The 23,580-nt window shown below is 57.5% G+C and overlaps 10 protein-coding genes across 10 annotated transcripts; 2 read left to right on the top strand and 8 right to left on the bottom strand.

Moving 5' to 3' along the window:
• The first annotated feature begins 200 nt into the window (after positions 1–200).
• Positions 201–2,734, top strand: B0H64DRAFT_349732 (uncharacterized protein). Its single transcript, XM_062801409.1, has 2 exons — positions 201–670; positions 723–2,734. Exons 1-2 carry the CDS (start codon positions 595–597, stop codon positions 2,702–2,704), a joined length of 2,058 nt encoding a protein of 685 aa, XP_062654477.1. The 5' UTR covers positions 201–594; the 3' UTR covers positions 2,705–2,734.
• B0H64DRAFT_411031 (ferric reductase like transmembrane component-domain-containing protein) lies at positions 2,735–4,540 on the bottom strand. Its single transcript, XM_062804830.1, has one exon. The coding sequence runs from the start codon at positions 4,384–4,386 to the stop codon at positions 2,929–2,931; it is 1,458 nt and encodes a 485-aa protein (XP_062654476.1). The 5' UTR covers positions 4,387–4,540; the 3' UTR covers positions 2,735–2,928.
• Positions 4,541–5,558: 1,018 nt separating this feature from the next.
• On the bottom strand, positions 5,559–6,973 carry B0H64DRAFT_411029 (S-adenosyl-L-methionine-dependent methyltransferase). Its single transcript, XM_062804829.1, has one exon. It carries the CDS (start codon positions 6,708–6,710, stop codon positions 5,838–5,840), a length of 873 nt encoding a protein of 290 aa, XP_062654475.1. The 5' UTR covers positions 6,711–6,973; the 3' UTR covers positions 5,559–5,837.
• A 352-nt stretch (positions 6,974–7,325) lies between these two features.
• Positions 7,326–9,494, top strand: B0H64DRAFT_436344 (oligopeptide transporter; the record flags this gene model as incomplete). Its single annotated transcript, XM_062806190.1, has 7 exons — positions 7,326–7,536; positions 7,597–7,777; positions 7,835–7,983; positions 8,037–8,145; positions 8,202–8,341; positions 8,405–8,591; positions 8,650–9,494. 7 exons carry the CDS (start codon positions 7,326–7,328, stop codon positions 9,326–9,328), a joined length of 1,656 nt encoding a protein of 551 aa, XP_062654474.1. The 3' UTR covers positions 9,329–9,494.
• An 84-nt stretch (positions 9,495–9,578) lies between these two features.
• Positions 9,579–10,681, bottom strand: B0H64DRAFT_411025 (uncharacterized protein). Its single transcript, XM_062804828.1, has 2 exons — positions 10,149–10,681; positions 9,579–10,094 (listed from the first exon to the last, which is right to left on the bottom strand). The coding sequence occupies exons 1-2, from the start codon at positions 10,590–10,592 to the stop codon at positions 9,738–9,740; spliced, it is 801 nt and encodes a 266-aa protein (XP_062654473.1). The 5' UTR covers positions 10,593–10,681; the 3' UTR covers positions 9,579–9,737.
• An 81-nt stretch (positions 10,682–10,762) lies between these two features.
• Positions 10,763–12,488, bottom strand: B0H64DRAFT_411023 (uncharacterized protein). Its single transcript, XM_062804827.1, has 3 exons — positions 12,001–12,488; positions 11,088–11,938; positions 10,763–11,024 (listed from the first exon to the last, which is right to left on the bottom strand). The coding sequence occupies exons 1-2, from the start codon at positions 12,175–12,177 to the stop codon at positions 11,234–11,236; spliced, it is 882 nt and encodes a 293-aa protein (XP_062654472.1). The 5' UTR covers positions 12,178–12,488; the 3' UTR covers positions 10,763–11,024; positions 11,088–11,233.
• Positions 12,489–13,351: 863 nt separating this feature from the next.
• Positions 13,352–16,835, bottom strand: B0H64DRAFT_478797 (uncharacterized protein; the record flags this gene model as incomplete). Its single annotated transcript, XM_062808269.1, has 4 exons — positions 16,322–16,835; positions 16,002–16,226; positions 15,669–15,871; positions 13,352–15,419 (listed from the first exon to the last, which is right to left on the bottom strand). The coding sequence occupies exons 1-4, from the start codon at positions 16,442–16,444 to the stop codon at positions 13,352–13,354; spliced, it is 2,619 nt and encodes an 872-aa protein (XP_062654471.1). The 5' UTR covers positions 16,445–16,835.
• Positions 16,836–18,017: 1,182 nt separating this feature from the next.
• B0H64DRAFT_50109 (uncharacterized protein) lies at positions 18,018–19,026 on the bottom strand. Its single transcript, XM_062808344.1, has one exon. The coding sequence runs from the start codon at positions 18,903–18,905 to the stop codon at positions 18,240–18,242; it is 666 nt and encodes a 221-aa protein (XP_062654470.1). The 5' UTR covers positions 18,906–19,026; the 3' UTR covers positions 18,018–18,239.
• A 1,877-nt stretch (positions 19,027–20,903) lies between these two features.
• B0H64DRAFT_50084 (uncharacterized protein) lies at positions 20,904–21,847 on the bottom strand. The gene has a single exon (XM_062808342.1). The coding sequence runs from the start codon at positions 21,504–21,506 to the stop codon at positions 20,961–20,963; it is 546 nt and encodes a 181-aa protein (XP_062654469.1). The 5' UTR covers positions 21,507–21,847; the 3' UTR covers positions 20,904–20,960.
• On the bottom strand, positions 21,500–23,170 carry B0H64DRAFT_50090 (uncharacterized protein). Its single transcript, XM_062808343.1, has 2 exons — positions 22,626–23,170; positions 21,500–22,539 (listed from the first exon to the last, which is right to left on the bottom strand). Exons 1-2 carry the CDS (start codon positions 22,964–22,966, stop codon positions 21,654–21,656), a joined length of 1,227 nt encoding a protein of 408 aa, XP_062654468.1. The 5' UTR covers positions 22,967–23,170; the 3' UTR covers positions 21,500–21,653.
• Positions 23,171–23,580: the final 410 nt, after the last annotated feature.

Genomic DNA, 23,580 nt, shown 5'->3' with positions numbered 1-23,580 from the left:
GTTGACAGCTTCACCGTTAAAAATGGGCACAAACGGAGTGCGACCGTTCTGGTAACGGCGCCGAGACTGTGAAATGTTCTGCCGGCAGAAAAGGTACGTCCCCCCAAGTCCGAAGCAAAAGGGCGGGGTAACGGACCCATATCGCTCGCAAGAATGGCGCCACTTCTTTCCTTTCCAGGCTTTCCTTCCAAAGTGGGAAACAGCAAGTCGCGCCGCTCTTTTAGTCACAAGAATGGCCACGTCTGGGGCCGCAGACGGAGATGCCACTCAGCATGACAGGGACGTCAAATTCTGAGAACCAGCAGTTGTGACCACGTGGAGGTGAAAGTATCGGGCATTTAAGAGTTACATTCTCGTCGCTCCGGGTTGCTCTTTCAGGCACACCAGGCATCCAGTTATGCGTACACCTCGGGGCGAGAATTGTACCCTTTTTTGGTTTTATTTTTAGGGATTGAGTTCTGTGTACCGCTCGAGATCGCGGCGATCGGTTGTTGGATTAGACTCCGGCCCGGCACTTCTAAGTTCTCACTTTTCGAAGTCTCGTACCTGTTACGACGAACTCCAAGCCAAGATCCAATCATCTAAATTTCCAACATGGCGGAAGCGGCGTCCTCTTCGCCCACTCCCGGGCTTGATTGGACGGTAGCCCTACAATTCAATGGAAGCACTGGTGAGTGTTGTTTCCTTCAATATGGTGGAACACTGCTAACCATGACATCTAGCTCACCTACGAACTCTCCAAGCGGCCGTGGCCGGGGGTACGCAGTCCCACTGGTCCTTGGACTTCGAGGCCGTTCTTGTCGATGATGCCACTACTGCAGCAGCCTCCACCACGAAGCTCATCCATCTGGACGTGAAAGACCTCGAAGATGCCCACTCCACGCTCCTCACCACCAACCTGTTCGACGCCCTCGCGCACGGCAAAGATGCCAGTGGCAACCGCTCCACCATGCTGAGGCTGCTCTTCCCAGCCCACTCCGGCACCCCAGCGCGGTCCGATGTCCTGGAATACCGCCTCCGCGGCTCCTCCATCGTCCACACCGTCCGCAGTTTCCTCCAGCCCCTCACCCCGGTCACCGCCACCACCCCAACCTCCGCCCACGGCATCACCACCCCGCAGACCCTCCTCCACCTCCTCTCCACCGCCATGGGCGGCATCGTCGCCCAATCCCGCGTCCTCAACACTACCACCCTCACCGACATGCTCACCACTGACCTCACCTACCGCCTCTCCCTCCCCTACCTTCTCCCCACCCAACCCCACCAGAAAGAAAAGAAACGCATCTTCTGGATCCAAGGCCGCGCCAACATAACCGCCTCCCACCAATTCTACGCCGCCGCGCGCGCCCTCGGCCTCACCCTCGTCGTCGCCGACGCCCCGGGCCACTGGATGCAGCCCGACGACGGCCCGCACGCCCACTTCCGCGAGGCGTTTGTGCCGCTGGACATTGCGGGCGACGCCGGGCTGGCGGACCGGATTGTGGCGGCGGTGCGGGCGTATCCCGAGAAGGTGGATGGGGTGGTGTGTATTAGTGATGTGCGGTTGCCGGCGGTGGCAAGGGCGTGTGAGGTGTTGGGATTGCCGACGGAACAGGCGGGGGCGTACGTGGTGGCGGGGGATAAAGGGCGGACGAGGAGGGCGGAGATTGAGGCTAAGGCTGCGGTGGGGAATGAGGGGGATGCGGAGGAGGGGTTTGTGTTGGGGGAGGCGGGGGAGTTGGAGGGGGTGTTGAAGGAGAGGGGCGGGAGGGAGTTGGTGTTTCCGCTGATTGTGAAGCCGTGTACGGGGTGGAACAGTGATTGCGTGGTGAAGGTGCGGGATTTGGAGGAGTTGCGCGCGGCCGTGCGCAGGGCCTCGGCGAGGCATAAGGACTCGCCCGCCAAGAATACGGGTGTGGTGGTTGAGCCGTATGTGGACGGGCCCGAGGTGGATGCCAACTTCGTGTTGCTGGACGGGGAGGTCTTGTTCTGCGATGTCACGGACGACTTTCCGTGCTCGGGCGATCTGGTCGAGGGCAGCCCGGCGGCCAACTTCATGGAGACGCTGATGGATGTCCCGACGGCCCTGCCTCAGAACGAACAGGTCATGGTGGTCGAGTCCCTCCGGCAGAGCATCAAGCGGTGCGGGTTTGCCTCGGGCATCTTCCACTGCGAGGCTCGCGTCCGGAACTCCAACGGGTACTACACGCCGAGACTGGACAACGGAATACTGGACCTGCACGTCCGGAGCGGAAGCGTGGAAAAGTCACCGTCGTGTTACCTGCACGAGGTAAACGCACGCCCCCCGGGGTACATCAACTGCGTCGCCGCGCTGCTGGCCTACGGAGTGGACTACTACGCGATCCGGTTGCTCCTCGCACTCGGCCCTGGCGAGAACGACAGGATCAAGGCCTTGGCGCAGCCGTTCCTCGGCGGCAAGCCGCAGTACACGCTCGGCATCGCGGTGCTTCCCCCAACGCGGGAGGGAGTCATGGGCTCCGAGGATGCGGTTGGGGAATTTCTCGAGGCCAACCCGGATCTCCGGCAGCATGTGGTGTTTCATCAGACCGTCAAGGAGCGGGGCGAGGTGGTCCAGGGCCCCGATTCGAGCGAACTGTGGTGTGTGGGTTATGTCATTGTTGCATCTCGCGAAGGCCGGAAGGCGTGCTTGGAGCTGGCCCAGAGCGTTCGGGAGAGATTCGATTACAAACTCCTGGATGAATGATGGTTGGAACTTGGAACTTTGGACTTAGCAAGAGGAGTGAAACATGAAATTCTTGGCTTGCTACCATGCCAAGTTCTTAAATTATCCATCCCAGTGGCCTCGATCTTCCGCCAGATAATGCTACCTAACTGATGCTACAGCGGGGACTTCCCATCCGGATTTGCTCCTTCGGGTCAGGTCCCGTCTTGGCCCACCCCCTTTTGGCCCTGGTTTGACCAATCCGCCTACCACCCGAATGCCTCATCAATCAACACATACGGCCTTGTTACGGGGCCGTTCCTCGACAGCTGCACCACCTTGTGACGGACGTGGTCCGCCATCCCGGGCGGGCCGCACACCACGATGCCGAGCGGCCCGTCATCCGTCCTGTCCGCCAGGGCCCTCTCGAGAATGCCATCCAGATCCAGCCGCTGGCCCACCGTCGTTATCGCCTCGACGCTCGCCGGGAGCGCGGCAAGGGCAGGCTCGAGGGCTGCCAACAGGCCCGCCTTGCGAGTGGCGAAAAAGAAGCGCGAGGGCACGGTAAACCGGCGAAGGTAGGGGAGCAGCGCAGTGATGCCCACGCCGCCGGCAATGTAGAGCACGCTCGAGCACTGCTTCAGCTGTGTGGTCACGTCCCCGGAATGGTTGTACGGTCCATCCACCAGCACCCCGAGCCGGACCGATCCCGACGCGGCGCTGGCGCGTTTCGCCAACACGCCCGTGAAACCCGAGCGAACCCGCGCGAGGAATGTCGTCGTCCCCTTTCCTCCCTGAGAGGCGCCCGATGGTGAGGTGACCGTCACGGTTTGCTTCGTCACGGCCGTTTCCTTCTTCTCAGGGTCCGAGTTGGACTGGGTCGGCGTCGATGGCGGGGAGTCGCTGGTATCGCTGGCCCGGCTGGTCTCGCTGACCTCGCTGGAGTTGAAGGCGACCGAGAACGGGTGGGATTCCCACAGGCGCCAGCTCAGGGACGGGAAGGTGAGGTACGCCACGCCGTCTCCGAGCTGCGCGTTCTCGATGTCGATGCGGAGATACTCGCCGTCGGTGTCGTGGAGGACGGTCACGGTGGCGGTGCGGTAGCCGCGGAAAGCGATGCGCACCAGGCGGAAGAGGCGGTCGCAGCCCCAGATGCCGAAGGCGATGAAGGCCCAGATCTCGTAGCCCCACGCGTACTCGTAGCAGTACCAGATGTGGTAGTAGTAGCCGATGAGGAACAGGAGCGAGAGCGCAAAGTGCGACACGACGAAGAACTCGTAGAAGGCTTGACGCACGGCCAACAGCGAGAACGGGAAGATGGCGACCGCAGCCACCGTCCCCACGATACCCCAGATCCAGTAGTCGCGAGCGAACTCGGCCGCGTAGTCGCCGTAGATCTGGTAGTTGAACCAGAGCATGAACGAGTGGATGACGGTGTGGATGACGGCCCAGTATCCCAGCCAGCGGTGCAGCAGGAGGTAGGTGCTGTAGCTCCAGTCGGTGACCCAAAGCAGCACGCTGTTGCGCGCGGCGAAGACAATCAAGGCCACGACGTTGCCCATGGCCATGACGCCCGCGCGATTGCCGACGATGCTGAGTTCCTGCGCGGCGCGAGACTCGAACGTGCTCTGCGGGTGGTGGTAGACGTAGGGGGCGAGCAGGAACACGATGTTCAGGATGCTGATGAGGAAGATGTACGCCGCCTGGCCGCGGGTCGGAACCATCCCAACACCACCGGCGATCGGCTCCCGGTGATGCTTTCCAAACAAAGCAGGGTTGATGACAGCCGACTGCAGCGAGTTCCACGCGCGGCTTTTCGCGATGCCGGGCACGAACCGGAACAGGGACAGCGGTACCGGGAGGAAGATGGCGACCACCATGACGGTAATGGTGTAGGTCGAGTGGCCGACCTCGTTGGTCTCAAAGTCGGACATGCCACTGTACTGCAGCTGCCAGTCCGCCGGTGCGATAAAGCTGGTCGCGTGAAGAGGGGCTTTGGCCTTGATGATGGGTAGGGGGCTCGTAACCTCGGGGCCGGACGCTGTCATGAACTGGCGAGCCCTGAGCCTCCTCTTTTTCATGCCATGGCTACTATGGTCGTCCCCATGGCCGCTCTGGTCGTCCGTGCCGGCCGTTGCATTGTTGGCAAGGGCCTTCCTCTCGTCGGTGCGAGCAGCAGCCAGTGCATCCTGGTACGAAACCGCCGGCACCCACTGGTAGTCGCCGATGGTGCCAGTGCCGAGGTGGGAGGCCCAATAGTCCTCCAGCAGGTCAAGCGGGGGGTTATCGCTGATCGGGCAGTATGTGTCGAGGCAGAGGGCCATAGTCCGGAGGAAGGCATCGTCCGTCACGAAGCAGTCGGGCGGGGTGCTGACCGGTGAGTGTGCCGTGCCGTGGTTCACGTTAGTGTCCTCGGGCGTGCAGGATAGGTGGCAGCCCTTGACGACACCTCGGCAAGCGAATGCGCATGTCGGATTGTACAGTGTCTTGCCGTGTCCAAGCAAGCCCACCCCGTCACCAAGCACACCGACGGTGTGGAGGGCGACAAGGGCAACGGAAAGGAGAGAGCTGCGTGTCGGCCCCATGGTTGCGAAGCTGTCTCACTCCCAACTTTCACGGTAGACGCATCAGAGAGGTTGAAGGTTCACAATACGACGCCTGGGGGGGCTGCAGCCAAACATGAGAAAGACTCTGGTTTTATCCAAGGCCCCCCAGCAGCAACAATAACTGCCAGGGGCGTCTGGTTGAGCAGGTTGTGGCGTTAATCCTACTCAATGGTCCCAACCGGCCACACTTGGCATGCCTCCCGTTCCATTTCGGGGATACGGCCGGGCTGTCGGCTCTTGGGGGCGTTTCGAGCTCGTGGGTGCGTGGGTTCAGTGGGTGCATGGGAGCGTGGGTAACGGGGGTCTGTCCATCAACGCGCACCACGGGCCGCCGTGGGATTCGGATTTGTTCTTGTCAGGGGCCAAGACCTCTTAATTTATCCCCGCTTCGGTTCACGGGGGGCCAACCCGCGCGCCACCATGCCGGCAGTACAGGCATTGTACATGTACATGTACCTGAGACAACACTGGGCCCAAGCAAAATGAGTGTGGCCAGAACAGCTGCTCTTGGTATTGTGACTATCAAGGCCAGAGTTGTCTCCGAGACCTTACCCGCAGCGCAGCATACATCATAATGTAGCTTCGTCACGCCTGCAGATGACCTCTGTGCAAATGAGTAGCCTCCAACCGTCGTCGGCCGCTATCATCCTCCGCATGTTTTCCCGCAAGACCTCTATTTGGGCCTCGGTGTACCCAAACTTGGCGGCCGCCCTGCGGTACTGGGAGTTCTCGTCGGCGAGCATTGTGATCATAGACCCCGCATACAGCTCCCTTTCCGGTGCCGTAATGTTGCTCAAGACGCTGGCCGAGGCCGTGATCTGGTCCCTACGGAAGCCGACTTCGAGGGCCTTGCTGAGCAGCTTGCGTCCCGTTTGCGTGTCCAGCCCGTTCATCTCGTAAATGCGCTCTTGTAGCTCCGCGCTCTCTGGGCATGGCGGCCATAGCAGTTGTGAGTGGGTGTCTCCCTCGCGGCAGGCCACGATGCCCCCATCCTGCTTCGCAAGCAGCTTCATCATACGGAGGACCCCGGTGTTGTTGGGGATGCAGATGAGTGTCGTGTGCTCGTGCACCACATCGAAACCCACCGCTAGTTCGTCCTGCGAGAAGAGAGACCCGGGCTCGAGGATGTTGCCCGCCCGGAACTCAATGCCAGTACCGGGCGCATAAAGGGGGATGTTGGCATTGTTCCTCTCGATGACCTCCTTGCCCAGGTCCACGCCGATAATCTTAGCTTGGGGGAAGCGTCGGGCAAGATCAAAGGTAATGCTCCCCGGGCCACAACCGACATCCAGCAGCGTAAATGTTGGCGGGAGCGATTCGAGGGTGGGGACAAGGTAGCTCAGACAGGTCGTGACATTCCGGAGCTCAAAGGCTTTCAGGGTGTCCTCCTTGTAGCCGATGTGGTAATTTTGTTTCCCGTCGGTCTGGTTGTCGGACGCCATCTTCGCTCTGATTGTCTCAAAAGGCCCAATTTCCGCGTTCTTTCAAGTGTTGCCGGTCGAACAGGACATGAACTCGAGCCAAGTACCCCCCTCCGCACTTCACTTCGTCTGCGATTACAGCTTATATGCGGCACACCCGTCTTCTTGGGTAGGGCTCACACGGAAAGTACCCGGTACTTCCTCTCGACATGTCGGCCTGGATCGCCCACGTCACATTGGTGCAGGGGCAAGGATGAATTTGAGCAAGTTGTCAGGCGCTCGGAGGAAGCAGTTTGAGCAAATTTGAGCGGAATTCACAGCTCTCCCCCAGTCTCTTGGCTCTTGGCAAGAAGCCACCATTCTTGGCGTCTCCCTCCGTCTTCACTCTCCATCACCCCTACCCCTGACTCGGTATTGGGGATCTGGAGGTACCTAGGTACCGCGACTGACCGCCTTGACTGCTGTCAAAAGAGAAAAAGAGGGTGTCGTGAATAGGGACCCCTTAAGATTGTCCCTGCATGGCGTTGTAGTGTATGTACACGACAATCCACGTTTTCAGCCCTACTTCTTCTTCCCGCGTTGCCAGTGTTGCACCTGTGGCTTGCCCGCCGCCCCCTTGCTTATTATTCCCACGCCATGGCACGGCCCGAGACGGGCTCTGAGAAAGACCCTATCCCGTCGATAGAACCCGTATCTGATGTCGAGTCTACATTGCCGCGTGATGCCACGGACGAAGAGGTACACACTTTGCCACGAGTGGTCGATCGGATCCCCATCGCTGCTTGGGCCGCGGCACTGGTAGGCGCTGCTGAAAGATTCAGTTATTATTCGACCGTTTCTATTTGGCGTGAGGGCATCTTGTGCCATATAAGTGCCAATGAATACCCGTTACTAACCATCACCGCAGAAAACTACATGCAGAATGAGCGCAACTCTCGTGCCATTCCCGGGGCACTTGGACTTGGCCAATCCACTGCTACGGCCATATCCAACAGCTTCTTTGTATTCTCCTTTGTGACGCCCATGATGTTTGCCATAGCGTCGGATGCTTGGCTAGGCCGGTATAAGACCTTGGTAGTGGCTTTTTGGTATGTCGTCGATGACTCTATGACGTGAACACAAATTGGCTGACCCTGCCTTGACAGTCTATTGATATGCGGAACATTTGTCATGTTTGCAACGTCTCTTCCGGTGGCATTGGACAACAACGGCGGAGTTCCAGGCTTGGCGGTTGCCATGATCTTGATAGCACTCGGAATAGGGGGGATCAAGTCAACAATAACACCTTTTATCGGTTTGGTTGCCACGTCTTCAACTTCCATTTTGCTCCTTGCTAACATTATCCAGGTGACCAATATAAACACAAGAAGCCCCAGCTTATTCGGCAGAAGAATGGGGAGTTGGCCGTAATTGACGGTTCACGCACCATTCAGTTTCTCTACAACGCATTTTACTGGTAAGAGCGTCATCCAACCTCCGCTGACGTCCTGAGACACATGCTCACCGCCGCAGGCTCACCAACATAGCTTCCCTATCCTCCATACCGGCCACATTCCTCGAGCATGAGTTTGACTTCTGGACGGCCTACCTTATGTCCGCCGTCTCGCTTGTCATCTGCTTGGTAATGCTGCTGAGTTTGGAATCCAAGTTTAGTAAGTCTTAGTTCATGCTTCGGCCTTTCGAACATATTTCATTAACCGTCTCATCAACTACAGTCAAGGTCGTCCCTCACGAAAATGTGCTTCCAAAGGCCATCAAGGCCCTAAGCATGGCGGCGCGGAACGGGTTCAAGTTGGACCACGCGAAGGAGGCCTACCAGCAGCAAAAGCACGGGCATGGCGTGCCCTGGGACGACAGCTTCATCAGCGAGCTCAAAACGGGACTGACCGCATGCCGGGTCATGTAAGCAACCACCCTCGTACCTCAACGACCCCCAACCGGCTACTAACACCCCCACCAGCTTCTCCTTCGCCTTCTTCTACCTCTCCATCACCCAGATGTACAACAACCTGATCTCCCAAGCCGGCCAGATGAACCTGCACGGCGTGCCCAACGACATGATCCAAGCCATGGCGGGCGTCGCGTGCGTCATCTTCGGCCCCGTCATCCAGGCGCTCTACAACCTGCTCGCCCGGCGACGCATCAGCTTCGGGCCCATCGCGCGCATCTCCACCGCCTTCCTGATCTGCGGCGGCGGCATGGCCTACGCCGCGGGCCTGCAGCGGCTGATCTACAACACGGGGCCGTGCTACGACGCGCCGCTGGCGTGCGCGGCGTCGGATGGCGGCCGCCGCCCCAACGATGTCAATGTCTGGGTCCAGCTGCCCGTGTATGTCGCGCTGGCGATCGCCGAGATCTTTGGGCTGGTTACGGCTAGCGAGTACTCGTATGAGAAGGCCCCGCGTGGTATGCGGAGTGTGGTGCAGGCGATGGTGCAGCTCAGTGCTGGGGTGGGTGCCCTGCTGGGTATGGCCATCAGCCCGGCGGCCCGTGACCCCTTCCTGGTGGCCGTGTATGCGGCGTTGGCGGGTGTTATGGCGGTGTGCTCGCTGTTGTTTTGGTGCTTCTTCCGCAAGTACGACAAGATCAATGATCAGCTGAATCGGACGATCGAAGAGACGCAGGGGACGAGCAACTGAAAGGGGGGACAGGGATGGGTGAGTCGAGCAATGTTGAGTAATAGATAGATAAGACATAGATGAAGACTGTGGATCATTCCGAGGGATCCCTTAGAATGTAAGCTTTTATCAGAGGTATACACCGGGTTCTTATCCCGCTCAGCTTCATCCACGGGATCTCTGCGTGCACCCGTCTGGATCCCCTTCGTGGACCAGGAACTATCCGAATGACAACCAACCACAGGCAGGTCCTCAAGGATAACAAGTACAGTTCTGGATTCATAACTTTTGTTCATTTTAAGCCAGATCTGGCACTCATAGAACCGAGTTCACGCATTGGGGCTCTCATTGCTATTTATTGCAACACGAACGTCGACACGTACACTCATCCTTCCTTAGGTACCTAGACATCATCCCCGCCCAAACACCCTCACTTCGTACTCGGATTCGGGCTGATCTTCTCCTCCGGGAACTTCCTCATTATATCCGCAACATGATCGATCGGCGCCGCCAGCAAGCCCAGGGCCGACTCAAAGTACGGGTTCTCGCCCGCGCTCGGGTGGCTGCGCGACGGCACCAGCGCCTTGGTGAGGCCGAACTTCTTGGCCAGGCTCTCCGACTCGCCCGCCGCCGGCGCCGTGGTCAGCGCCGACTCCAGCGCCGGCAGGTCCTCGTGCTCCTCCTCCTCGATGTGCGCTGACAGTACCCCCCAGAGTTCGTTGAGTTTGGGGATGTAGTCTGGGTTTTGGGGTTTCATGTTTTGGAACTCCTTGAGGAGCTCTTTGACCTGAGGGTTTTGTTAGTGGTAGTTGGCTGATTGGGGGAGGGGTATTGGGCGTACCCGGTGGTGGTCCTTGCGGTCGGCTTCGGCCATCTCGTGGCCTTTGGTGCCCATGTGCTTCTCGAAGGCGGGATAGACGAGTAGTTCCTCGGCTACGCTGTGCCGGGCCAGCTCCCAGGTAAATTGGTTTCCAAAGCGCTCCTGGTGGTCATGGTCCTTGGAGCCGATGACCTCGTTGTAGCACCGCTCGATTTCGCGGTGGTCCTTGGTGATGACGTCAGAGATGGAAGACATGGCGGCGGCGTTAAAACGGCTTGGTATGATGAAGCGTCTCAAAGCAAAATTAGAATGTGTTTGTGCAGTTGTTCTGAGAGGTGAAGAGATTAGAGGGCGTAACCGGAGCATGATATGCGAGTGTGGTGTAAGTGATGGATGAGGTGGGAGTGAACAATGAGGGCGGCCAATTAATAAACTCGGGATTCTGAATGGCCAGACATGGCGCATACTGTGAAGCTTGCCCCTTGCGTAGGAGGCTACGTGCTATAGGTGATTCGTTGGCAATTCCTGGTTTGGCAGGAGATGATGTCGTCGAGGTTCCATGACATCACCACCTACAAGTTACACCTTGTTCAGAGCTTGGCTTTTCGCTTTCATAACCTCCCGCAGTAACTTCAGGGGTAAGCCGCAGCAGTGCATTTATGATAGTTGCCGTCATTTCTGGCTGCTCTTTTGCCGTCGATCTACACCGGAGCATCATGTCCGGATGCCATCATGACCCCTAGCAACATCCAAATTCACGTAGAAACTTCTCCTTTGTACCCTGCCATTCGGTGGCGGGTGAACTACATTTGACTGTGTGTTTGTTGAGTACCTACGTAGTAGAAAGTGTGGCAGATCTGATACGTATCGATGACGATGAAGCTGGGTCTGTCCTGTGTAAGTGATCCTAGCCAAGATATTGCATACGCGTTTTATCTCATTGGTTGTTGTTGGAGCAAGACAAAGACACATGCCCTGGTCATCGTGTCATCCACCTCATACACGAGGTGTACTTTGGACTTCGTGTCCCCGGTGCCCCTCCACGCCACTCAGGCGACAAGAATCATGCACACAAGCGGGCCCCCAGACATACTGCTCGGCATCCTTCAGGGCAAACACCGGCTGAGGACGTTTGGCAAGGTTCTTGGCCTAGCCTGGCGTGATGTTGCACCACCAAGAGAGACGTTTCTCCCAGGGGCAAGACTCATCAGGGGCTGCTTGTTCTTTTTGGTCAACCGGGCCCCCGGCCTCCAGGGTCTAGAACAGGAAACATTCAACAATGCACGACTTCCAGCAGATATATGTTTTAACTTATGGCCAGGGCTATGCATATTTGATACGTTCAGCTGGCTATTTTTATCCCGGCCCATCTCGATGGCCATGACTCCGAGTCCCAAATTCCCCACAACACACCGGGCCCGGCCACGCACAACATGCTTACTGGGGAATGCAGTAGTAAACGACGCTGCAGATGTTGGCCCACTCGGGCCCGCTGGTCTCGTACAGCTTGCGGCCGTTGTCACGATAGCAGTCGAAGTTCTTGAAGCCGTTGGTACCCCAGCTGCGCGAAAGATGTCAGTCCCGATCGTAGGAGATGAAGAGAGCAATAAAAGGATAACGCACCCGGACCACGAGTAGAGCGGGCGTGTCTGGGCGTCCGAGTCGATGTGCGTGGTGAAGGTCACGCCGGTCGGGAAGCTGCACTGCTTTCCGTCCTGCTCCCACCAAGCGTAGTTGCTGCTGTCGACGGTGCACACGTCGTTGGCCGCGGGCTGCTCGCCGTTCTGGGACTGTCCGCTGACGGGGTAGTACTGGTGGAGAGCCGTCAGTGAGTGTTTCTCAAGTGGCCTTTTGTTGGAGCTAATGGACCTACGGCAATGCGAGAGGAGTGTGCCTCCGGCTGGCAGCAAGAGGTCAGGTACCTGCAGTTGGTGAGGTAGATGATCTCGGTGTCACGCTTCTCGAGCGAGCCCGACTCCCTGGGGGAGACAGCCAGAGGCGAGGCGGTGGCGAGAGCCACCAGGAAGGTGAGAGCGGCAAACGGCTTCATTGTGACGCTTTGTTGAATGGCGGACGGGATGTTCTCAGCAGGCTTGGTTGCGAGGCAAAGGTGCAAATGTGGACAGTTGTTCCTTGACAGCTCACAGTTGTTATATACCTACTCGAAGTAGCTCTCGGCCATCTTCCACAATACCTCCCGAGTCGCTCCGATTGTCACCCGTGGATATGGTTAGGCGAAATGCGGTGCCACGCCATTTCTGATAGTTCGTAATGCACTGACATACCGACCCGCCATGCTCCAGCCCATTATGCCCGAGTTGGGAAACAACACGCTCGCTAAGGTCAGCGGTTGCACTTCACGATGCATGGTTGGTGTTGAAAAACGGTTGCCTGGCTCGCCCGGGCGCGAGGTAGTATTGTCATTACTCAGCCCGTCTCACTCATCCCTACCTCAGGCCACCCGGGACTCCAAAGGAGTTACTCAGCACCGTTACTAGACCGCGAGAGACCCGCAACTACGGGGCAGCCCGCGTCAATATTGACTACTGCATGTGATAGTATAGATTTGTATACGATGTGAGGAGGCGAACCGAACCCCCCTTTCCCCTGACACTCACCTGCCCTTTAGTTAGCCACTCGGGCCGTCTAACTTACTTTTTCTGGACATTGCGTTTCTTGACTTTCCAGTTTCGCGTCCTTTGATCGTCTGGACACTGCCACGACAACTGCTGGGTGGTTGCGTCCTAAGGTGGTTGTAAATCAGCTCGCCGCCTGACAGTTCCCCCGTCACTCACCGCAAACCGCAGCGAGAAAGATTCTGACGAAATGGCGCCCGATCAGATCACCAAAGTGCAGAGGAGACGGTGTTTTGGTCATCATAATTCACGACACTATTGTGTAGCCGACTGTTGAGCCGGCGTTCCCGGCCCGGGGCAACCGAGAACCAACAAGTCCAACCTCGCCTCACGTATCGTGAGCCAAAAGAGCCAAGTGTACCGGAGTAGGGTTCATCTAGAACCAGTTTGCAACTGTCTTACAAAACACTTAACAACAAACAAGCAGACGATCTTCCAAAGCTAGGAGATGACAAGAACCCGGGGTATCATCACCAAACGCCGGATGCCAGAGCGTAACGCCCTCCAAGTTCCCAACCTGAATGAAGCCATCCAACTCCGACTCCCGCTCTCATCATCACTCATCACCCATCACCCATAACCACCCTCCTACACCCCCCCACAACCACCCCCCCTCTTCCTCCCACCACTCCCCGCACCACCACCACGCCCCGCCCTCGGCCACTTCTCCGGCTCGATCCACGCCTCCCCCATCCTAACCAACACCTCCCTGCCCAAGCCATCCTGCTCGACCCTCCCCCCCCGCGCGGCCATCCACTGCTCAATCAGCCGCCGATCCTGCGGGCCCCTCCGGCCCTCATACGCCCGACACACCCACACCCCCTTGCCGGCGCCGACCGAGCCGTCGGCGTAGCGCACGTCGTGCGGCAGGAAATAAAACACCTCCTGCCCGCGCGGGAGCACGTCGAACGCGCCCTGCAAGGTGGCGACAAAGGTCTTGGCCGCGGAGGTGGCTGGGAAGAAGGCCACGCCGCCGATCGGCCAGTCGCGTTGGGCTAGGGCCGCGATGTAAGTTGGTCCGTCGTCGCCGGCGCCGTCGGTGTTGTTGTCGTCATGCGCGGCATTCTGGGATTGCGCCGGGTCGGTGAAGGCGGGGAGGTGGAGGGCGGCCGAGGTGGCGAGGGCGGCGCCCTTGATGCGGGCGGTGAAGTTGGCTGAGGCCGGGTAGCGTGCTATGAGGAAGGTGGCGTCGGGGTAGAGCTGGCCGACGGCGGCGAGGTTGCGCGCGGTGATGGTGGTGACGCGGTTGCTGGGCTCGGGGATGAAGGGTGGGAGCTGGTTGACGCGCCACGGGGCGAAGGGGAGGAACGGGTCTGTGTCGAAGGTCGGGAGCGACGGGTCGTAGATGCTGATGGCCTGTGGCTGTGCGGGGAGTGTGTATCCGTTCATAGTGGGATCTCCGGGTACAGCGCTCCAGTAAGCGGCGGCCGGGTTGTGGTTGCGGTCGTAGATCAAGTCGGGGTGGACTGCGGGAATATGCGGCATGGGCTCCCCATCGTCCTCGTCGCCGTCATGGTCGCTGTCCTCGTCGCTGTCATGGTCGCCGTCCTCGTTGCTGTTCCGGTCGTGCTCTTCATTGGTATCGACGTAGCTTCCATAGTACCCAGCAGAGGTCGCCTCGCTCAGTGCCCGGGCGAGTTCTGCCGCACCCATGTCGGAGCCCATGTGCGCGATGGTGCTCATATTATCTGCCTGGGGCCCGTTCCCGATTCCGAAATGAAAGTCGCTCGCAAAGCGAGTCTGATAGCTTAGGTTCATCTGCTCAGTGCCGTAGAAAGCTTGATGCGCATTGGCATGGGGGCTTTGAGTGTCGGTAGATGTGCTGGCCTCGGTCTGGGTCAGCTGGTACTGGAAATGCTGCCCATTCTCGATAGACTCGCGGATCGCGCTCGAACCGATTGCTTCCATTCTGCCCATCTCGGTATCTCGATCAGTGGGTTGGTGGAAAGCGGGTTGTTGAGAAGTGGTTGCGAATAAATCCGGGTCGATGAACGAATCGCTGAAATCGGCGCGGGGAAAAGGGAAGGTGCTGGCATTATTTTGGCCAGAAGAAACGGTAGCCAAGTCGGTCTGGTCGGGGTTGAACAAAAGCCGGTTCCCAGAAACAAATGTGAAATCGGGTAGTCGCATTTCGAACATTGGGGGAGGGAGGGCGCGCTGGTTGGTGGAGGTGGCGGAACAGAAAGTGGCTGCGACCGAAACATGAGGAATCGCGTCACTGCCCGTCAAAAACCGCTGAGGGTACGCGGTATCCGACTCTGATTCCTCGCAGACTTCGTCCCGAGGCAACACTTCCGTCTCATCTACTCCCGATAAAAAGCAGACACCAACACCGCTGCCGCCGCCCAACTCCAACTTTTGATCCTGTTGTTGCTGGACCGCAACCACACCGCTGCCGCCGGCGAGAACCTCGCTGTTCACTCGGAGGAACCTCGCGTACAGGTTCCCAGCGTCAATGCCCATCGACTCGACCCAGCCGGTCGATGGGGCGGCGGTCGGCACAGCCGCAGAACCACGCGGGCCCAGAAGGACAGAGGAGCTCCCGGGCACGGCGTTAGTCTGCTGGACAAAGTTGTGCAGCCCCGTGGAGGTCCCAACCCTCCCACCGGCAACGGCACCGTTGCCCTGCTCACCGCGCAGTCTCGAGATAGAACGACTAAACGAGGTGTTGATTAGCGTGGGGACAAATCAATTCGTGAAGAGCCACGCGGGTGAAGAAGCGTCTTCAACAACCAACAACAGCATCGATGGCAAGACAGCAGCTCAAGCCCAGGGCCAGCTAGAGTGCTGCCATCGCAAGACTTCCCATCATTGCCCAAAACACGAACCGAGAGACACCACCAACACAACCCAACAGCCACCACCAACACCACAAGGGAAAAAAAGAAAGAAAGAAAGGACTCACCCATCCCCGCCCACCCCGCACACCGCGCCCATCTCCATCCTCACCGACGCCGAGCCCACCAGCCACGACGGCAGCGTCGACGAGGGGCCACCAGCAATAGCGACACGGCGCCCGGCCGGGTTATAGGCCGGACCCGCCGGGCCGTAGACGGGCAGCGGACGGGCCGGGAAGCGCGCCAGGGACGGCGGCGTGAAAGTGCGCCACTGGTTCGGGAGGGAATGTGTTAGTGACTGGGTGGGGGGAAGGGGGGTGACGGTATGAGGGGGGCGCTGCAGTTCGGGGGTTTGGGAGTTCTGGGTGGTGTTGGGTGAAGGAGGGCGAGGGTGGACTTACCGTGGTGGTGACGGCGGTGGTGCCGTGGTCGTCGTCGTCGGGGGTTTGCCCCGGGGAAGCGAACGGCCGGCTGCGCGCCCCGCTGTAGGGGGCCTCCGGGAACAGGAGCCGCCGGGTCGGCGGGCTGGCTGGGACCGCGAGGATGGTGGCGGCGGGAGACGATGGGGTGGGCGCGGCGGCGGCGAGGAAGGAGGGCGACTGGCTGCTGCGGTTGTGGTTGGCGCGCTGATGAGGATGTTAGTGAGAGTTCAATCGCTTTGGGTTTGGCCAGCGCAGCGATTGCGGTGGTGCAGGAATGAAAATCGGCGACTTCAACTTACTGCAACGGGCGTCGGCGTCGCCAGGGAGACCGACGCGGGGCGAAGGAAGGCTACATCCTCCTCCGAAGAATCGGAGGGAGAGGATGCGCCCTCCAAGGCGGAACAAAACCAAGAGCTCGACATCGTGGTGATCTCGGTTCGAGAGGCTTTTTTGGTTTGGTCGTGGGGGAAAAAATGGGATGAGATCGTTTGTGGGAGGTGCGCAGAATTTTAATGGCCCTCGTCGGCCGCACGCTCTTACATGATGGCTTGGGAAAGAAGCGGAGAATGTGCTGTTCAGATCACCCCCGGAGGTGCTGTGCTTGGTGAGGGTTGACGTTCTCCAGACCGGACCTGGGCTCCGGGGCCGGGCACTGGCGGTGTTGATGATTCTTTGAACGGCCGAGCGGCTCACAGGCACAAGGTGATTCACAGTTCATTGCTAGACCCAAAGTCACTAATAGCAGCAAGTACTGATAGCGGTAGTGGGTATTCCAAACACAACAAGGACCGGGGGGGGGGGGGTATTATTTACAAAATTGGTGATGAACAAGGTCAGATTTACAAAGGGGCGAGTGATTGTCTACAACCCTTTGAGTGGGGGAATCAAGTCGGCGTGCAAGCATTGTTTACTTCCCCCTGAGGCTCCCTCATGACAACATAAAATGTGCTCTCCATCAATTCAGACGCTACCCTTGCCTCAAAGATGGAAGGTCAGCCAAGTAACGTCAGTGAATATTCCCCCGAGAACTCAAGACGATTAATGACGCTTAAAAATCGAGTAGCACGATGTTCCTACTCCCCCAGTACCATCTTACCATATTTTGCTTCAAAGCGGCGAGCGAGTTTAGCGGCAGCAGTTCCATCCGATAGGGGATATTCCTCCTGCTCCTGTTTGTGAAGGCCTCGAGTATTATTCCCTTACCTGCATTGCAGCATTTCGACTTCAACCACACGTTTTTAATGGGGAGTGTAATAGTGACTAACGTTCCTGTATATACAAGGCTGCCCACCGCGAATGTAGTACTCAAAAAAAAGGGAGATCTCGCAAGAGAAGGAAAGAGTCGAGCTCAGAGGATCGTTACCTGCAGCGCTGTAGACAGTGCGCTGAGAAAGGCTCTGGCGGCCTCGCCAGATGTTTTTAATCAAGGCATTCCGCGGAATCAGATGTTGGTTGATGAATAACGGGATGGCGCCATGAGAGCACACATCCCACATCCTCGAGATCCACCATTCCAGGCATACCTCCATCGTCATGAGGGTCCTAATATAGACGGAGCGGCTAACATCTTACCCCATTTTGTATAAAGCACCCCCCTACTTCTTGAGCACCACTTAATCCACATTACTTAGATGATGAAGAGAGTTAATACACATCTCGAACATGCCCGCAGCCATTTCGTTATAGCGTGCTGTTGCCCGACCAACTAGCCGTTCGCCGGAAGGTGAAGCACGAGTATCTGGATCCCGATAGAGACGCTGCAAGGCCAACGCTATCGAGCCTGCTGTTTCTTCTTATCCCGGCTCGGAAACGCGACCTCATACGTTAGACTTCCGATATTCTATCACATCAAGTCCAGATCAACGTAGATTGGGCGTCTGGTAGGAGCTTGGCGCAGCAGATAAAGTCCTTCCCACCAGGGCAAATCGGGACAACGCCAGGGTTCCCTGCTCGTAGGATTTGCGAGTAAGCATCCCATCCAAGAGTAGCGGATGTCTATGGCTGGAGCAAGAACTTCACTTACCCGGATCTAACTCGGCACACTCCTCCCTCCACAAACACCGAGAACTTGGCTGTGACGCGTTCCTGCAGGGCTGAACGTAGCAGGCCTTGACGTAAATGGGGTCGTCGGGGCAGGGGAAGTCTGGCTTGCGGCCGGTCTCCGCTGTGCCGTTCCAATTGCTCTCGCAGACGTTTTCATCCAAACAGATGCAATCGCTACCCCCAATTATCAGTACACCGTCCGTTAACGCCGCCGATCACCTGTCGGGAGGGGGTGTTTCGCGGCGCTGAAGATGTCGAGGATCCGGAGGTGGAAGCTTGCGACGCCGAGGTTGCGGTGGTGCTTTGGACAGGGCTTGTTGCAGGTCCCGGCGTCATCATCGAGGTGGTGGAGGCGGTGGAAATGGCGGCGGTGTCCGATGTCGAAGAGGCAGCGGCCGCTGCTTCTGTGTTGCTTGTTGAACGTGTCGATACGCCGACGCCGACGCCAACGCCGACGCCGATCGCCACAGCGAAGGCGACGACCCCCAGAACAGTGAAAAAGACCCATCTCTTCAAGCCAAGAATTCTAATCCCCTCTCTCTTCCCTGTTCCCATATCTCCTCCCGATGCCCCAGCGTCTCCATACCATGCAGATCCGCTTTGGGCGAGTGTTGTTTGTGGGCGCCAAAGGCTAGGGTTGGCTTGGTGGTAGTGGCTAGCGTCGTCGTAGGGTTGCGGTGGGACGATTATCTTGTCATGTTCGTGGGAGGGAACGAAGGCTACCTTGTCGTTCTTGTTGAAAGCGACATTGCCGTGGTTCTGGTTGGGAACTACCTCAAGGTTGCTATGATCATAGTACCTGTCAGGGCCGCCGGCGAGACTACCCATCTCCGCCACCATTCGAGCGATATACGAATAGTCTGCCTCGGGTGTGCCTGGTGGCAGCGACCTGCTGTGATCGTAAGGAAATGTGGGGGCCGAATACAAGGAGGTAAGTGGAGGTAGCGTCGCCACTTATTTGTAGGTTGGCCCCTCGTTTCTCGATGCGGAACTTCTGGTCCAGCCTCGTGCCAGCACTGCCATGCCAGGACTTACCAGGCGTGCCAGGGAGCCGAGGTTGCATGGTTGCATGCAGGATCACCCAGCTCAAAAAGGGGGGGGCAGGGTCACCTTTGAAAAACGATCGGACCAATGGCACTTCCGATCCCAGTTAAAGGGTGAAACCAAGAACTGCTGTGCAACCCTCCCCTGTTCAGGCTGACTTTTGACTGGGCTGCGTTCAATGAACGTATAGTAGGTCCCCATGATAGGTAGTTCAGCGCCTCCCTTATCATGCAGGTAGTTGTTACAGGGGCAGCTCCGGTCCTGGACCGCGGGTGTCGTCCGGCAAAAACCCCTTGGACACTTTTGAGCGGCCCTCGGACTCTTACTCCCCAAGTAACTGCTTAGCTCTGGGCATCTGGCTTGCCATCCCCACTGGAAGTCGGAGAACCCTGCGTGTCTTGTATCCCCAGCCAAATACGTCTGTCTCCTCACAACATTGCAAACGGGATTTGTTTGCAGTAGCGTCGGGCCATTGTTATATGTGGAAGGAGTATACATAAGGCGAAGAGATATTGAACTACAAACACTACCTAATCTACCAAACGCCCTCCGAGTCACCCCAATACCGAACCGGGTTTGATGCGCTCTCCAACGCATACTAATGGATGGCTTGCTAAACACGTTGGCAGTTTTCGGCACATAATACAGCAACTAAGCAAGAGCAGGCGGAGAGTACGTAACATAACAAGGAAGACGAACTGATAACGTAACAGAAATACACTAAAAGACAGAAACACAAAGGACGGGTATTATATACGAATACACGCCACCAACCCCTACCTTCACGGGACGAGGTAGCAATAACACGAGGATAGCAACACTGCCGCTTTTGTTGAGCGGAACGCAGTTGGTCATCGGTGGTCGGTAGCGCTGGCTCAGCATGATATATCCAAAGCACGAACTATCCGCTTGGCTTTTCATTAGGCTGTTAGTGGACGGCACTACGAGTCCGCTAAAACACACCTTGAATCTGGTGGCTAACTGGAATAGTCTATCTAAAAGACTCAGGTACCAGCGTCCATCGGGTTGGTAGGCAGTACGGATTCAGGGGGAGGGAAAGATAGATACCCCATATCTTCTTCCATTGGTACAACCTCTTTCATGCCAGTTAGTATTAGTTATGCACGAGAAGCTGCAGCCCGTATTCCGAGCCCAGAGCGGTAACCGAGTGATGTTGTTATAAGCCGGTTCGTCCTGAGCCCGCCCGTTCTGTCACGGGCAGTGGGTGCGATGACCACTGCGTAACACCCAAAAGATGGGAGTGTTGTTCGCTCTGTCCGGCGAACCCGCCATCGCACACCATATACCATAGTCACATCCTGTAACACTACCTTCCCCAAGGCGCCTTAGCGATATTAGAAAGAGGGTCACTAGCATCAAACATTAGTTAGATAATAGTACATTACCGGTAGTCAACGTTAAGATACCGGACCATCTTACGGGCGCGCGTATACGCACGGGCGGTCAATACGAGTTAAAAAAACAGATATAACAACAATACAATCAAAATCAATCGCTACAGCAATGCGAATTACTTCAGTTACGGCCTATTGTAGGCATTTGATGGCACCGTCTACAGATTCTGACCGCCTAGGTACACACCTGCAAAAATTAGCGGCAGTGTGCCACGTCCCTACGCGCGCCAAGACGACCAGGCGTTTGCCGGACACAGCGTGGTGGATGAGGCCATCATGAGGGGGTTGCGGAAATATCGCTGCATGTGATGGAATGTCGTCCACAACCACGCCACCAACCTTGCACATTCAGGTATTTGACCACTATCACGGCAGCGTGCTATCACATACGACCATACCTACTTGAAAATACGGGATCCCGTCCGCTCTCCCCTAGTCAAACAAGTAAGGGCTGAACCAGTAGTTGGGTCGGTGACGACCAGCGAATCCTCAGTGTTGTATGTTTTTTGTCGTTTTCTTTGCTCCGAGCACCAAAATGGGCAGTCAAAGCTTTTTTGCTCGCTCCACTTACATCGGTCGTCGCATGGTACGTTTCAGACTGAGACGAAAGTGCAGAAGGAAATTGGGGGGCTTTCTTTTTCTTCTTGCAGACGAGCAAACAGATCCACCAAACCCACTGATCAACGATGGATTCCACCAAGTCAACCCGCTGCCGCAAGGTTGAAGAACCTGGGGAAGATAGCGTCTTGGCCAAACCAAAAGCTGCCCAACGGTGCGTGGGACAACCAGATAGGCAATGGACCGACAAACAGACATCACTAGCAAAATGCATCGAAGCAGCACAAGACAAGGCGAAAGAAAGCAGTGATCGTTCGCCAAGCGCGAGTAGAAAAACGACATTTATTATGTGACCCCAAGCGCCCCAACCAACCGACCAAACTGAGGTATCCATTGAAGCAGACGCATGTAATTGCATTCCCATCTTAGTTCAAAACAGACCAAGAAAAATGAAGCCAAACCCGCTCACACCGCCGCGTCCTGGTCGCGTCTCATCTCGCCCATTCCCACCCCCCATTCTAATCCTAATAAAAGACGACCCTTCTCACAACACCGCCGAGTCCCCTGCCCCTTACACCTGGATGCCACAGTTGGGGCAGAAGGGTGTGGTGACGCCGGCGCCGCACTGGGCGCAGTATTTGGTGGCATTCCCGGGCTGTTCCTTGGAGTGGGCCGGGACGGGGGCGTGGGGCTGCTGGGCGGGCTGGTAGGGCGGGGCGTTTTGGAAGGCGGTGTTCTGGTAGCCCTGTTGCTGCTGCTGCTGCGCGTTCTGGTAGGCGGCGGGCATGGCGGCGGTGGGCGCGACGGGCGCGTTGGCGTAGGTGAGGGGCTGGTAGGTGTACGAGACGGCGGTGGGGCCGCGGGTGCTGCGCTTGACGCACCACACGATGAAGAGGATCCAGGCGACGAACTTGGAGATGCCGCCGAGGGCAAAGCAGGCCACGGCGCCGTACCACATGCCGTCGGTGTCGCACGAGTAGTAGTAGGACGAGTAGGAGCTGCTGGAACAGCTGGCCGTCCACCCGCCGACGAGGCCGCCGCCGACGATGAAGAAGAGGATGGCGGCGATGAAGAAGGAGATGGGCCACCACTTGGAGAATCGGCTTTTTGGTGGCATCGCGACGGCGGTTGTTGCCGGCGGCGGGTAGGGGTATGCCATGTTGTTTTGGTTGTGGTTCATTTCGTAGGACATGTTCTCGTTGTTGGTAGAAAGAAAGAGCCCTCGGATGGTGGGTGAGAGGAATGAATGGCAGGTAAAGATCGGGCAGTTGCGTTTAGCAGCAGAAAAAAAAACGGCAACAGAAGAAGACAGGAAACCAAAAAAAAAGACACGACAGGGCGAGATGCGGAGGTGTGCGGACGTGATGATTAAATTGTCGCGCCTTGTCCCAGCAGACAGTGACACGGCACAGCCCCCCCACCTCAAAGCTAAAATGCTTGGATCTTCACAGAATGTCCTAAAATAAGGTTGGATGGACTGGCTCTCTGGGCTTGCATTGCGAAGGGCTGGAAGGTTTGGGAGCGTCTCCAAGTCTGGGCTTACTTTTCTGGTCGCGAACTTTCCCCCGGTCCGCCCACATGGCTGAGGTTACGGTCGATTGATTGGTTGCACAGCCCGAAGCCAATCTTGGCCTTGGCCCCGGTTGGGCATTGATGAGCACCCACGGAGCCACGACCTTCAGCCGCAGTCACACCTTTCATGGATCCCCTGGTTCTGGAACAGCAGGATCGGGTTGGCAGATTGGGCACGCTGCACCTGCACCTGCCACGAACTTGTGTCCGTTCAAGCGCGCTTCGAGGGGGAGGAGGGAATCGCGGGGCCGATCGCGGGTCATCGTGAGAAGATGGGAAAAAAAGGCTTCTCCTTCCATCGTCGGTCTCCATCGTTATGTGGACTTGCCCCTCGCCTCGGGCTGACCGACGACCCACTTATTGGTGAGCGGCTTGAAGTTTATTTTGGGCGGGGCACGGGCACATGGGAGACGAGCATCTGGGATGGCGGCCCGTTACGGATCGATACGGCCCGCCAACCGACTTCACCGTAGACCGTTTCGAGCCGAAACTGGCCGCGAACTTGACCAAAATCCTCTGGAAATCAAACCCCTGAGATGGAAGGGTCAGAGGCAGGAAAGGGAGAAAAGTCAGGCGTACGGCTCGGTACCAGGGACGAGGTGTAGTGGCTCGTCGATATCGACGAGTTGCCTTCTCATTTTCCCTCATTCTCTCATGGTTACCGAGGTACCTCCCTACATGTTCCCAATCGGCTCACCCTCCTGCTGACTCCCCCGATCCCCGTTTGTCTCGGGCATCAGACGACGTTCCGGTCCGTTCCAACCATTGCCTTCTTCCTGGAGAGTCCTCCCCCTACTAGTAGAGTGCACTTGTATAGTGCATGGCCTTCAACACGGCCCCACAACTAGAACCCACCCCCGGGCGACAGTGCCATCAACGGCCTGGATCCATTACTGGAAGAGAAGGGCAATACTGCTAGTTGAGAC

This window comes from Chaetomium fimeti (assembly GCF_033439085.1).
Source record: "Chaetomium fimeti strain CBS 168.71 chromosome Unknown B0H64scaffold_11, whole genome shotgun sequence".
NCBI lineage: Eukaryota > Fungi > Ascomycota > Sordariomycetes > Sordariales > Chaetomiaceae > Chaetomium > Chaetomium fimeti.
Note: the sequence above shows the minus strand (reverse complement) of the source record. Positions and strands in the feature narration are given on the sequence as shown.